This window comes from Zeus faber (assembly GCF_960531495.2).
Source record: "Zeus faber genome assembly, chromosome: 4".
Lineage (NCBI taxonomy): Eukaryota > Metazoa > Chordata > Actinopteri > Zeiformes > Zeidae > Zeus > Zeus faber.
This window is the reverse complement of record NC_137191.1, coordinates 15,693,353-15,708,773: the sequence shown is the minus strand read 5'-3', so window position 1 is coordinate 15,708,773 and position 15,421 is coordinate 15,693,353. Positions and strand designations below refer to the sequence as shown.

The following is a 15,421-nucleotide window of genomic DNA, read 5'->3' as shown; positions in this document are numbered from 1 at the left end:
TACTACTCTATCTCTGTCTGTCTGTCTGTCTATGACACAGACACACACGCACACACACACGCACACACACACACACACACACACACACACACACACACACACACACACAGAACCATGCACTCCAACTATGAGAACACTGTGATAGCTTCTGCATTGTTAATGTAACTTGTCCTCCATGACGCCTTCTGCTTTCCCACTCTGATCTCCACATTCTTATCAAACTGTGAAAGTACTTTTTTATGGAATTTGGGATCTTTGAGCAGTATTTAAGTCACCTCATGCAACCTTTATGATCTGTTTTTCTTTTCTTTTTTTGCTTCACTAAGCAAAACTGTCATTTCAAACAGTGATACTTGTGATGTAAATGTATACAGTGATATTATATGTCAATTTAAACAAAGTCATACTTTGTCAATTTAAACAGAGATATTTTATGACAAATTAAAAAAAGTAATATATTATGACAATTTAAACAAATACATACTTTATGTCAATTTCAACAAACGTATGTTTTGTGTCAGTTTAAACAAAGTAATACTTTATGTATATATTATGACGGCAGCTTAATGGAATTAAGGTGGTTGGTGCAACAAAAAACAAACCTCGTGTGTGCCAATTTGCAAATGAAATCACATTTGTAGATGCAAATGTGCAGACAAAGCACTTTAAATACAGTTTCAACAGTAGGAAGTAGGTTAGAATGATTCAGCTATTCCATTGGATTACAGTGGAATGCCTGATGTATATATGTATATATACTGTATATATATATATATATATATATATATATATATACAGTACAACATTAAAACCACCTGCTTAATATTGTGCAGTTCCCCATCGTGTCGCCAAAACAACTCTGACCCAGAAAGGCATGGACTCCCCAAGACCTCTGAAGGTGTCCTGTGGTGTCTGGCGCCGAGACGTTAGCAGCAGATCCTTAAAGTCTTGGAAGTTGTGAGGTGGGGCCTCCATGGATCAGGCTTGTTGTTCCAGCTCATCCCACAGATGCTCCATCAAATTGAGATCTGGGGAATTTGGAGGCCAAGACAAGTCATTTTCCTTAAACCATTCCTGAACATTCTTTGCAATGTGGCAGGATGCATTATCCTGCCAAAAGGGGCCACTGCCATCAAAGAATACCGTTGCCATGAAGGGCTGTACTTGGTCTGCAACAATGTTTAGGGAGGTGCTACGTGTCAAAGTAACATCCACATGAATGCCAGGACCCAAGGTTTCCAAGTATTACGTTGCCCAGAGCATCACACTGCCTCTGCCGGGTTGCCTTCTTCCCATACTGCATCCTGGTGCCGTCTCTTCCCCAGATAAACAACGCACACGTGCCCGGCCATCCACATGATGTAGGAGAAAACGTGATTCATCAAACCAGGCCACCTTCTTCCATTGCTCCATGATAGATAGATAGATAGATAGATAGATAGATAGATAGATAGATAGATAGATAGATAGATAGATAGATAGATAAATAGATAAATAGATAAATAGATAAATAGATAGATAGATAGATAGATAGATAGATAGATAGATAGATACGTAGATGTTATGGAGCTCCATTTGAGTCAATATTAAATAATTAAATAAATATAAATGTTTTTATTCATTTCAGGGAATTTTCATGTCATAATTTCACATTTATTTATTTAAGGGGACCTTATATGTCATAATGCCACATTTCCAATCCTTATAATCAAATATAAATTTAATATAATAATATGAATGGGGCATAGATATCAGATTCAGACCAGCAAAGAGAGAGGGGGTGGCGCCACAACAGTGGTAGGAGTGGTTGCCCGGAGCTGGTCCTCAGCCCTCGATACCTCCTCAGCTGGAGCCAGGGACCGGAAGGGAGCGAGCCAGTCAGGGTGGAGGGCCACCACCCGGCTCACTTGACCAGCCGCACACTTTACACTACGTCCAACAGCTGTTCCAGCACAGTGCAATGGCCAGCCCACTGGCTCTGTTGCGGCACCGCCCCCTCTCTCCACTGGCTCTAAATCTGTTAGATAACCACGCCCCATTCATTTGCATATAAGGATTGGAAATGTTGCATTATGAAACAAAAGCGCCATGAAATAAATAAATATGGCATAAATGAATGAATAAAAATTGTCTTTTGAAGGCCGTCCTTTTTAAAATGGAAAACATTACATTTATTTATTGAACTGTACACATTTATATATTTATATATACATTCATTTATTTATATATTTATTGCCTCATTTATTTATTTCATAGCCATATGTATTTCTTTATGTATTGTATATCATGTATTTGTATAGAATTTGGAATACATACTTTCAGCTGTGGTGTGTTTGTTGAAATGGATTTTCCAGGAAATAGAGGGAATCAAAAAGATACTCCAATCCGTGCATGGCTGTCACACAATTTCACAATGATGCTTTCCGATTTGGTTTTCCAATAGCAAATGATCGCCAGACCTCTCTCTCTCTGTCCCCGAAAAATCATCAGGCTCCGCGAAAGAGGAGGGAATGAACAATTTCTGAAATACGAAAAAAGACCATGCGATATGGAAGCCACACCGTCAAAATATGCCAGTGGACAGAGGTTATTCTGAAATAAAACCCTCCAACGAATACAGCCCTATGCGTCGTTTAAAGGAAACAAAGCATGTAAAGCTGATAAGACGCGAACTATGCAAGTGTCAAGCACCTTAAATTGTCTGATTGTGAATGAGCTTCACATCTAGGTGCGTATTAAATGCCAGATCTGAAGACACCTCCACTGGGCTTGGGCTTGGGCGTTGATGATTAAATCGTTGATCTGCCCTGATGGAGCTGATTTTTCTTCCGAGCATTGAAACGGTGTCAGCGCAAGTTTCCCCTGTTCTGAAACTCATCCCCGAGGGGGTGGAGGGAGAGAGCGCAGGGACTCTCCACTTTCTCCCTCTCTCCCACTCCACTCCACATTTATTATTGTTTATTTGTAATGTTCATCGTGTAAAAGTGCTCTTGTATTGCATGTGATGTTTTCCCTCTTGTGGGGTTTGGCATCCGGGGCTTCAGCCCCAAATGTTTGGTGAATAGCCCCCGACCTAAAGTAGCCCAGCAGGGCCAGTTCTCCCTGTAGGCGACATAGGCGGCTGCCAGTTGTGCCTCGATCGCCCCTCTGACGGTACCGACTGTGCCCACGGCGCGCCAGTGATGGGGCTCCGACGAACGGTGCGCCAAAGCAATGTTTTTTTTATTTTGGATGAAGGTTATTAGGTACTGAGATAGTGTCCCCAATATGCATGGCGCTTAACCCTTGCATTTCCATAAGTAAATGGAGCGAAACAAGCATCGCGCGTGTATTGAACTGACTCAACTACGACCACTGAAATGGAATGTGTCAGGTCTAAACAAGTACGTCTGTTCACACCCGGCATTAGAATGCGTCTATACTAGGCTTGGGCTGATTTCTGATTAAATTGTATATCGGCGATGGCCTCCGTCTATCGTGTCATTGATGACAGACTTTTTTATTTTTATTTTTTATCCGCCAGGAAAAATCTGAGACTTGAAACGATGTAAGAGCAGTTTAACGTGCTCTGAAACTGGAGCAGGGAGGGAGAGAGGCGAAGATTTCGATGAATTTTGTTCCCTTAGTCTCTTACTTGTATGGAAAATGAAAAAACTAAACCTAAGTCAGAGAGTTGGAGCGGAGTTTTTTTGTAATTTCTCCTCCAGACAGTGGTGCGCCGTGCGCCGCCGGTTCCCGACTCCCAACTCCCACCTCCCCTGCCGGTTTTCCTCTGTTTTTATTTTAGGTCTATTTATTTTTCGCTAGTTTCCTACTTGTATGAAAGAAATAAACACAACTGGGTTAAGGGACTCTCCCGATCTGTCCCATTCCAAACAAAACCTGTGTCTCCACTGTCCCCTACCGTGTCACGCACGTCTCCCTGTTGCTTTCCATTGCTATGGGGCTTAATTTAGTAAATCCTTGCTCTTCTGTAAGGGGGGGCGGGCATTTGCCACATTACATTATGTACATTTAGTCATTTAGCACATTATGTTCTATGCCCCCACGCCCCTTCCCGATAGAATTTTTCACGATCATCCAAACCTAACCTTCTCTTTTCATTCCACATCAACACTTTCTGTAAACACAACAACAAAAAAAAAAACATTGCCCGGAATAGTAAACACAGAAATGGAGAGCAAACAGAAGAGAACACAGGTCATTTGCGAGAGTCGTCCATTCAGCCGTTGTCAAGTCGAGTGTTTTGTCCTCCTGCGCCTAATGGAAGGAGGCTTGATTGGCTTGGAACTCAAGAGAAATACCTTCATTCAGAGACGCCCCCAAAACCCGAGATTGCATGGAAAGGTTGGGGCCGTAGGAGTGGAGTGGAGTGGAGTGGAGTGGAGTGGAGTGGAGTGGAGTGGAGTGGAGTGGAGTGGAGTGTTGCTTTCTTTTAGCGCGAGGATCTCTGAAAAATTCCTGTTTGTTTTTCGCTCCATGTGAGGTTCTGGATAGTAGAAAAGGGTCTTCTGGGAGTCGTAGGATATTTTGCATGCTTCTAGTTCCAGCTCAAGAAGAGCTCAGTTAAGGTGTAGTTCATGGGACTCATATGAGCGAAAGATTTGTTGTTTTGGCTGCACAAATTATTTATCCCCAGTATTTTTTTGGGGGAAAATTTCAACTGAAGTTGGCTCTTTTTACATAAACAATTCCACTCTTTTAGTCGTATACACTACATACAACTCAATATTTTTTACCTCAAGTTATAAAACTTACGGGTCATAAGGAAGGAAGCTCATTGATTGTATGGTGAAATATGGAAGTGAGCGCATTGGTGGCGGAGGAATACGCATATGTTTTGCAGAGCGGTGACTCAATTTGTTTGTACTGAACTGCAAATTTCAAGGCTATATATATATATATATATATATATATATATATATATATATATAGATGGCGCACGGTGGCACATTGCACTGCTGCCTCACAGCAAGAAGGTCCTGGGTTCGATTCCCACCTGGGGCGCTGTTTGAACCGTGCTCCGGCGGGTTATCTCCCAAATAGGAGCCTTTCTGTGTGGAGTTTGCATGTTCTCCCCGTGCTCACATGGGGTTTCCTCCACCTACCATCAGTAAGGACCCCCCCCCCTCAAAAACATGCACACATCATCGTCTGACCAGCAATGGACACTTGGTACCAGGTCCCCGGGCGCGTCGACGAATGCTGCCCGCTGCTCCTGGCTGCCCCCCCCGGAGGAAGGACAAGCCAGGATGGGAAAAATGCAGAGGCCACATTTCACTGGCCACCATCCAAAAGCATGTGCGTGTGTGTGTATATATATAAATGCTTGTGTTGTAGTGCAGTCATGTGACAAATATAGATTCTTAATTCTTAATTCTTACCTATAATATGAGCTACGTAACACCCAGAGATGTATTGAGATCTATTTGGCAAACACAAACCAACAGCTTCTTTGGTACTATTTTAAGATAATAAACTAAACATAGCTGACAGTAATGAGAATTTAACATTTTACCTAAACTGAGTACAGTTCAGTTTTTTAGGTTTTTTTTGTATGACATGCGAGAATACTGTACATCTGCTGAAGCGCATTATCATCAACAGGTTTTCATTTTGTTTTTTTTCATTTCCTTTTGCCACCGGTTTGTGACAAGTGAAGTGCGTGTAATCGGAGTGACAACATGACGTTGGGCTGCTTGTCCGGGGAGGCTGAGTCCGGATGACGGGCTCGGACCTGTCACGCCGCGTGGCTCCTCCACCTGACATCTACTGTGACACCACCTGTGGTTCTGTGTCGTCTCCGCCTTCTGACCACACACAGAGAGAAAGTGTGCCAGACAGGTATTTTCACAGCACATGATAATCAAAACACTGTTGTAGCTGCTGGAGCGACGCCCCAGCAATTTGGGATTTAAATTATGCAGGACGCTTGGTTTGGTAGGAGCTGAATCCCAGCGCTAAAGCAATGCAAAGGAGAACACATGAAGCATTGTTGGACACCCCCTTAAAGGAGTAGTTTGGATTTTTTGAAGTTTATCCCTGTTTTATACCCGCCTTTCATGTAGGTCATAGGAAGCTTTTATTCTCTCAGCAGTCCAGCCTTTTCTCCATTGCAACTCCATACTCGGCTTATACATCAGGAGTCCAATGCGAGTGATGGGGGGACAAATCCACTCTAGCAAAATAAAAGCAAAAAAACACTTGGTTTCATTAATATTCACTGGCATTATTTGTATTGGTGTGCCGCAGGGTTTTTTACCGGTGTTACAGTACGCTCAAATGGATGACCGGGTTGTTTTAGCTATGGTATTGTCTGCTTATTTCAGAGCCCCCCTGACTAAGGAGGCCATATCACAAATGAGAATGACTAATTCATTACACTCTGAGCCAGGTATTTGTGTTGAAATGGTGCCTCATTTTTAATAAAAATGTCTGTTTTCGGCCGGCGTTAATTCTTTTCAAAGCACATGCAGTTGCTTACGTCATGAACCCACCATGAGGTCGGATTGCCTTGATGGTGCATGTGGTTTTAGAGTGTGAGAGTGACCATCACAGTTCAAACACTATGGGTCGTACGCACTTTTGTTCATTCATTCGTTTGTTATTTTTGTTTTGTTCTCGACCCGATAAGTGCAGGCATGAATATAGGCACTCACTGAATCAAATTCCGTGAAGGAGAAGAGCAGTGAGTTGCGAGTTACGCATGCGCCTTAATTATCCCTGCAACGTGCCCGACATGCTCCTTCAGCTTCAATTCAATGAGCAATAGAGTTAGGGCCAGGGTTAGAGTTAGGGTTAGGGTTAGGGTTGGGGCCCTTCTGACAATTACAATAACATTTTTGTCAGGGGTACTTTTTTTTAAGTTTTGTAAAAAGTACTTAATTATAGCATATTTTGTATTTGGTCAATTCCATTAGAAAAGCTCCATTCCATTAACAAATGAAGTATGTATGACAAAATTTAGTATCAGGCTACAACTTTTTGACACTGCTATGGTCCTTTAACAAGGGTTCCATGCTGTATATGCACGATCCAACGGCCCATAAGAACATGATTGGATTTTCGTTTGGATCCTGTGTGCCGATTGGTCAATTTTGCTGACGCCACATTGAGCTCCGCCGGTGGCGTCATCCTCAGCGTTTTCAGCTTTTGCCATTAAAAATGGATGACTCATCGCGTCTGCTCTATGATAACATGTCTCTAGACAGAGAGGCGAGGAGAAGGAGCTGAAAGCCACCATCAAACTTTGTAAAAAAAAAAAAAAAGGACGAATGTAAAGAAAAAATAAGTTACTGCATGCCCAAAAATACAAATGCCACCAAATACCAGCCTCCCTAAAGCTAAATGGAATATTATAATGTTAATATTTGCCCAACATCGGCTCGTTAGTGATTCTTTAGAAAGCTATGTTGTGCTTGAAAAACTTGTAGGAAAATAGAGACTCATCACTGAACAACAGACACATTGTTCTGCTGTGAAGGTCAAAGTTTTACATCATCATTTAAAAGACGCTTTTGTCCAAAGTGACTTACAATTATTCATACACCAATGATCGCAGCCATCAGGACCAATTAGGGGTTAAGTGTCTTGCTCAAGGACACTTCAGAACACAAGCAGAAGAAGCCGGTCTCGGCCGATCCCTGATAACTGTTATTGTTATCAAAAATTAAGCTTAGTATCAGCTCTATGGAGCTTTGTTAGTTATTATAGCTCTATTAATTGATTTTTGTTTTTGTTTGTTTTGCTTGTCGCTTTTGATAAACCGGTGAGAAGAGCAAGGTTGGCTTTATTTATCCATTTAATTGTGGTCGGTTCCTCACTGTTGTAAAATATTTGGGACACTAATAATTGTGTGCATTCATTTTATATTGTTACATTTAGATGAAGAGTGCTGTGTTGCGCACATTATGATCAGACCTAAATATTATAATAAATATTTTATTTCATAGACCTCATGACCTCGGACTTCATGTTTGACCCTTTAAAGTGAGGGAATGACTTTTCAGGAAATGACTATTATTTAATAGACAGGACTGTATATGGCATAAAAAACTCACCTGGATACGTCTTGCTTGACGCAGCTTTATATTTCTGTCGATCTTAGAGTCCTCTGCACCATCACGAAAAACTCTGGATGGGAATTGATACATACATTCAACATTCATTAATATAGCAATATTTCTCCCCCGTTTTCTATTTTCCTATTTGTTCACCATTACTGTTTTTCTATTGTTTAAAATTTGTCTTTTTTCTTTTATTCCTGCCCCCTGTAAAGAACTTTGGAACAAAATTGTTTTTTTTGTGCTCTATAAATAATGTTATGATGAATACTATGAAAATGACCAACAAATTTATTCACCTACTTTGACTATATAAATTGTGTTTTATGGCCATATGTTTTATTACATATATTTCCTCAACAATATTTTAAATATTCTTTCTTTAAGGTTTTACCACTAGAAATATGTTGTTTTTTCCAGCATATTTCTGCTTTTGTAGCGTATTTACACCACTTCCAGGTTAACATTTTCACCCACTTTCAATCCACATTCCTATCCAAATTTCACGACCACCCAAGATACAGCTACAACCGCAACTAACTGTGAATTCCATTTCATAGTCACAGCACCTTTTAAAATGACACAAATGCCTCGACCCCTAAGATTTCATCACCTCTCCAAATAGAAATATAGATGTGTAGGTGATTGTTCCATTTTGTTGGCAGATCGCAGGGGCAGATCTTTTCATGCATGCACCTTGTGCGTTTTGGATCAGCCCTGGGCTCCAGTGTACAGTCGGTACATTAAACCCCTGGCACACTTGTCTCAATCTCTATTCATAAAAATAATATCTGTAAATCCAATTCTCAAACCTCCTGGGAACATCACATCATCCTCCAAACTGTGTCCATCTGTTTTTCTTGTACCCCCCCCCCTGGGTTACTGTGGTACTCAGGGTTGCGTTCCAGTTTCCGGCTGTCTGTTTCGTGCACCTTTTCATGAGTCGCAACCCTGGTGCTGAGCCCACGCCGGCACTGAGAGCGAGCTGGGAGATATTTTGAGGAAATTCCACTGGACCTCGCTAAACACACCCACCTTTCATCATCTGCAGCCTCTGCACACATACAATGAGATGCATACACACACAAGAGAAAGTAAATATGCACACAAATGAATGCATTTAAAATTTTAAAAACATGGGGTTTTTTTTGCCCCCCTCATAAAATAAATGGTGTTGAAAGGGTTAACTAAACAATTGTTATTCCCAAGGGATAACTACTAGGATTAATAGTAGTATTGATTCAAAATGTGCTGTGAATTTGCGATGTATTTCGATTCCATTAATATTCCCAGGGTGTTTTTTGTTTTTTTTAAGCATTGATATACATTAGTTTGTGAGTTCTGCTTAATGTTCTACCAAGGGTGAAGGAGCTAAGTTCCTTTAAGGCCTCCACATTCACTCTCTGACCTTGATAAACTACTTCAGACAGCCCCAAGTTTTAGTTCACACGTGACCTTGGCCATTTCAAATGTCGGCTGGTAAGAAGCCAGCCGGGGCTAATGCATGCTGACCCCAAAAAGGATCCAAGATACCAACCACATCATCGGATTTGAATCACTGGATTTGACATTTGCATAGAGGTTTCTGGTCACTTGTTTTGAGCTCCCAGTTTTTAGAAAAAGGGAAACATCTGCAAAACAATGCACTCCAAAACCAGATAAACAGATCGACAAAGGGAGAAGGTGGTACCACAAGAAGAGTTTTTGAATCACAAGACACAAAATTATGTTCAGAAATAAAATGGCCAACGTCAGATCCACATAACTTCCCGGTGAATCATCAAATCCAAACTCCATGTGTCAGTGTGTCCAAAGTGATTGCTAGCAACAATGGCAGGGGGAAAATGCTCCTTACATTCTTGAAATCCCCAAAATAAATTGGTATAAAAACTGCAGGATTTGAGAGAAGGGGAATGGGACACGGCTCCTGCACTCTCTCTATCCCCAAGCTAAAAAAAACTTTTAAGTGATGGGTCAATCACAGAACTATTGGTGGAAACAGGGGTATGAGAGGAAAAGGCAAAGAGAGAGAAGCCAGAGAAACTAAGACGGAAAGACCCGGAGCTTCAGCGAGGGTCAACATGGCCCGATGCCTGAAGGACCTGGAGGACTCTCTCCAGGAACTTGCCAAGGTTAAGGCAAGGCTCTTGAGTTTAAAATCCTCCAACGGGGGCTACTGCTGGTAAGGAATGGCCCGGGGAATGTAATCTCTAAGAGTACCCTAAAGATCATCACTTTCGCTCTGTGCACTTATTGTGTCATGTCTGTAGGATTATGGATTCTTGTGACCACAGCACGAGCGCTTCAGTCCCTATAGAGGGCACCTGGATGACAGATCTAAAAGGACAAAGCTTAATTAAGAGCAAGGCAAGGTCCTTGCCAGGAGAATGTTTGGTGTATAGACCATGTGACTGAGGGCCGTCGAAAATTTAGAGGCACCGGTCGGACCTATGGCCTGCCTCGAGCGCTTCAACAAGACTGACAGATCCACCCGAGGCACCAGGGGGTGGGGGAGGTTCTATCAACCTCTGACTGAATGGGAAAACCAGAGTACAGTAGAAAAAGTTGAAAGGCCAACGATAGCAGGGCCTTTCATTAATGTAATGCTATGCAGGGCCCCGCTACGGTCATAAACACTGTTTGATTAAACGTGACAGTAGGTTGGTCGGAAGGACACACCATCCTCCTTTCGACCTGATCTGGACTTCCCAGAATGGCCTTTCATAACAATTCTAGTCTAGCGCATTTATTTAAAAGACGTGTGGAATTTCTGCATGGCTAAATGCGAGTTTTTGTCCAGCATCCCCTGCTCGCCAGAACTGCTCTAACGCAAAGAGAATTTACCTCCTCCTAATTCATCTGAATCCAAGACATACGAGCATGCACGTTTGCGCTGACACACGCATGCCCAAGTGAGCATGAACCTTACATATGAAGTAATGAGACGGCTGTTATTTTGCTTATTTTGAGTCTATGTCACGCTTTTCACTGCGACCCATAAATAGAAAACTGTTTATAGCCGCTGTCCATCTCCTCACACTATGTTCTTAAACAAGCAGCTTCTAATTCACCATTCATTGCACAATAAATGGGCCCATGTTGCCTTAATTGCCACCCGTAAGACATGTTCGCTTGGTAGAGACAATGTTGAGTCTGACGGTTGATGTAAAATGTGCATTAATTAGTGACGGAGGTGCCTGTTGCTCAAAAGATCACAACAACTCAGTTTTCATCGCAAATAGGACGCCTTCTCATTAGGGCAACACTTGCAGATGCCTTTGCCCCAAACATTTCTCCAGGTCCTTCGCTGAGTGGCTAAAATAATCAAGACGTTATAAAAATAGCGATGTGCCTTAAAAGGATCATTCTTTACTCAATATAGTTTGGTCATAAAGAGGGAGCTAAAACTTTTCCAGTGATCTCAGGATCTCCAGTGTTCTTCCTATGTTTAGGTTGTTCAAGCGTCCGATTTGAATTGGTTCTAACGGCACTTACTGATGTGTGATTCCCTGTCTCTTGCCTGCAGGAAACATCTTTGTGGTGAGCTTGGCGGTTGCAGACCTGGTGGTGGCCATCTACCCCTACCCCCTCGTCCTCACCTCCATCTTCCACAATGGCTGGAACCTGGGCTACGTGCACTGTCAGATCAGTGGCTTCCTCATGGGCGTCAGCGTGATCGGCTCCATCTTCAACATCACTGGTATCGCCATCAACCGTTACTGCTACATCTGCCACAGCCTCAAGTACGACAAGCTTTACAGTGACAAGAACTCGCTGTGCTACGTGCTGCTGATCTGGGCTCTGACCGTGGTGGCCATTGTGCCCAACCTGTTCGTGGGCTCACTGCAGTACGACCCTCGGGTCTACTCGTGCACCTTCGAGCAATCAGCCAGCTCGGCCTACACCATCGCCGTGGTTTTCTTTCACTTCATCCTCCCCATCATGATTGTCACCTACTGCTACCTGCGCATCTGGATCCTGGTCATCCAGGTGAGGAGACGGGTAAAGCCGGACAACCGGCCCAAGCTGACGCCGCACGACGTGAGGAACTTCATCACCATGTTTGTGGTGTTCGTGCTCTTTGCCGTGTGCTGGGCACCGCTCAATTTCATCGGTCTGGCCGTGGCCATCAACCCAGAAACAGTAGTGCCACTCATCCCAGAGTGGCTATTTGTGGCCAGCTACTTCATGGCCTATTTTAACAGCTGCCTTAATGCCATCGTGTACGGCGTGCTGAACCAGAACTTTCGGCGCGAGTACAAGCGCATCATCGTGTCGGTGTGCACGGCACGCATCTTCTTTCAGGACAGTTCCAACGACGCGGGCGAGAGGCTCAAAAGCAAACCCTCACCGCTCATAACCAACAATAATCAGGTGAAAGTAGACTCGGTCTGAGCTACAGAAGCTGTGGACGCACTCAAAGAGAAGTACTGTGGTTGTTGCCCAAAAAAATTACCAAATAATAATACCAACTTTGAATATGCGAGCACCTGAACTGTCCACAGGTGGTGCTGTCTTAACTTTATACAACTAAACAGGTCTGCACTCTTTGTCTTTGGCCAAGCACTTCTGTGTGTTTCTACAGTGCAGTACAGTATATCAATATATGATTTCCTTTTATGTTTTCATATTTACGGTGATGATATAAATTAATCAATATGTCATGTATTGTATATGTATTTATTTTGTATAAAATGTAAAGTAGGTATGTGGTGATTTATTAAACCCACAGTTACAGTCCACCTGGTGGGGAAAAAAAAATGTTTAAAGGAAAGGCAGCATACCTCGGCAGCGAATATAACCAAAAGTGGTTGTCATAAAGTTACCCAATTCAAATATGATCATATAATGGTGTGAAGTGCACACGCTCATTAGGTGCAAGCGAGGCAGGTTGCTGGGTGTGTTGTGAAATCCTAATTAACGTCCTTTACAAGACAGTAAGTGAAGACGTGTTGGCAAAAACACATCTCTCAGTCTCTCTCTCTTTTCTCTCGTTTTTCTGTTGCCTCCATTTGACTCCTTTGTACTGTATGCATGGATTTGAGAAAAGGACCATATGCAAAATAAAAAATGATATTGATGAAAAACACTATTTGTATATGCTATATTTATTCATGTAGACCATGTTTTGTTTGGGTTGTTTGGAAATGCAAACCAAAGTGTTTACAAGGACACTGCACAAGGACACTGTATACAAACTTTACATGCTTATTTTCCTCTTCACCAAACTACCTGACACCGTTGGTTTTACTGGATGATTTTATTTCCTTTGCATATTGGATTTATTGCATCGACATTTCCGCAGTAATCACAATAGTTCCCAGCTGCTGAGAATGAATCAATCTCAAGGTGAACGTTGGTGAAAATGCCTCCTGTGCGCCTTGAATGAGCACCATTTTCAATGGGAAGGACTCTGGAGGGCATCGCTGGCACAGAGGCCTTGTATACGTACACGAAGGTTGCTCAGTGGATGGGAAATCAGGTTAGTGGGATGCTGACCAAGGATTGATAATGACCACCAGAAGAAAAGATGATCTGTCCATTTAACATGAGAATTGCTTACATAATGGCCTGTGATCACCATCCATTGCACAAGAGCTGAAAGAGCCAGCCACGACTCCCCCATCCCCCTCTCCAAAAACATGTTAGAATGGACTCAATTGCTAAGGGATGAGCAACTATAAAAAAAAATCCCCAGGATTTACACTGCCCTCGAACAGAATTATACGTAGTAATCGTGCACCAGAGACTTTTATGGCCACACTAGCGCCAAGGTGTACATCAACACCAAGAGTCAAGAGGCTACAGATCAAAAAAATCTTCAGAATTTATTATCAAGTCGAGTAAAAAAAAACACTCAAAAATCCTGCAGCAAAGTTCTATAACTGTGATCCACTACACACTGAGTGACCCTTCAATACTTTCATATATAAGACAAAATAAAAAACACGTATCAATATATCCAACAAATGGACTGAATCCTAATTGGAATTCTGTCATACAAAAAGCCTGGGCTGTGCTATTTTTGGGAAATGTAATCGTTTGTCAGATGGAAAAGCCTCCAGGAGGTTCTTTGAAGATCTACTTCACTGGTTTCGATCCAGAACTTCCCATAGAGTTTCACTAATGTCCAGATCAGGTGATTTGAGGATTTCACAGAAAACCGCATTCTAGAGAAATATTTGTCATTCTTCAGAATAACAAACAAACCTTATTTTTAACTTTTTCTACAATGTTATGCTTTCTGATTTGATTACAATAAAAACATGATATCACTATTAATAGTAGCTTCAAGTTAGAACATGTGGTTGGAAGGTAGAAAGACAAACAGAAGAACTATAAACAGCCAGGTAATGTGCACAGGATTTTCTTTGTAATTATAATCAGCACTCGACAAAATATGTGACCCACCGCAGACTTTAGGTACATTTGGTGGCTTTTGACTTTTTTCCGCATTATTTGGAAGTGAAGAATCAGAGCTTCAAAACAAGGTGTCACTTGTGCAAATCAAGCAAATATTTTTAAAGCATTGACTTGTTAATGACAAGGGTGTGGCAAACTGTGTTTCTGAGATAATTACCTTCAAAGTTTTCTCCACACTTGGCTTTATTCAGCCAGCTCCCAGAATGCAAATGGTTGGAGGACCAACAGAGCCGCATGGCCTGCTGAATGGGGACTTGACACCCTGCTGAATGGGGCAATCTCTGCATTGTTCTTGTGTTTTGAGGGAATGTTGAACAGCGTCATCGACACACAACATGTTTTTAAAAAGGCCAGAAGGCACTTTTAAACTCATAAATAATTCCACTTTTATAAAACTTTTATAAAAAGTTCAAAGTTCAGGTTTTATAAAAGTGGAATTATTTATGAGTTTAAAACTGCGGACAACACAACAAAATATACTTTCTATCAATAATATAAGTCTGTATATCAGCCTCGGTGTGTCATTTAATATATAAATGTGCATATGTCAAATATCTTCAAAGGTCTTTGAGTTATTATGTGGGCTAACCCCACCCTACCCCAGCTACACTCTGAGAGCTTGTTTGGGGGTTTTTTCATTTTCTTTTTGCACCTGGCTGCATTGCGGGTAAACTTGAGAACCTTGTGCATTACTACTTGTTCATAATCTGCATCACCAACCCCACCGGACTTCATCACGTCATCAACTTTGGGCGTATCGTCAGTCTCCTCCGTTGGTTCTTGAAAATATTCCGTTTCATCTTCACATTCAGGTTGAAATCTGCTATTTGAAATTGTGACCCACCACAGCAAAAGCCGCCATCTTGCGTATTCCTAAAATCGCCAGGAGCAGCCAAATAAGTTGAAAAAACCTTTCTTGAAGGAAAATTAGATTT

General features: G+C 42.0%; 1 protein-coding gene across 1 annotated transcript in view; it reads left to right on the top strand.

The window, feature by feature from the left end:
• Window positions 1–13,146, top strand: part of mtnr1aa (melatonin receptor 1A a) — a 33,629-nt gene extending 20,483 nt beyond the window's left edge. Inside the window, exon 2 of the mRNA XM_079999807.1 lies at window positions 11,590–13,146. Within this exon, the coding sequence (XP_079855933.1) occupies window positions 11,590–12,458 (869 nt within the window). The 3' untranslated portion in view covers window positions 12,459–13,146. The remainder of the gene's footprint in view (window positions 1–11,589) is intronic.
• The last annotated feature ends 2,275 nt before the right edge of the window (window positions 13,147–15,421 follow it).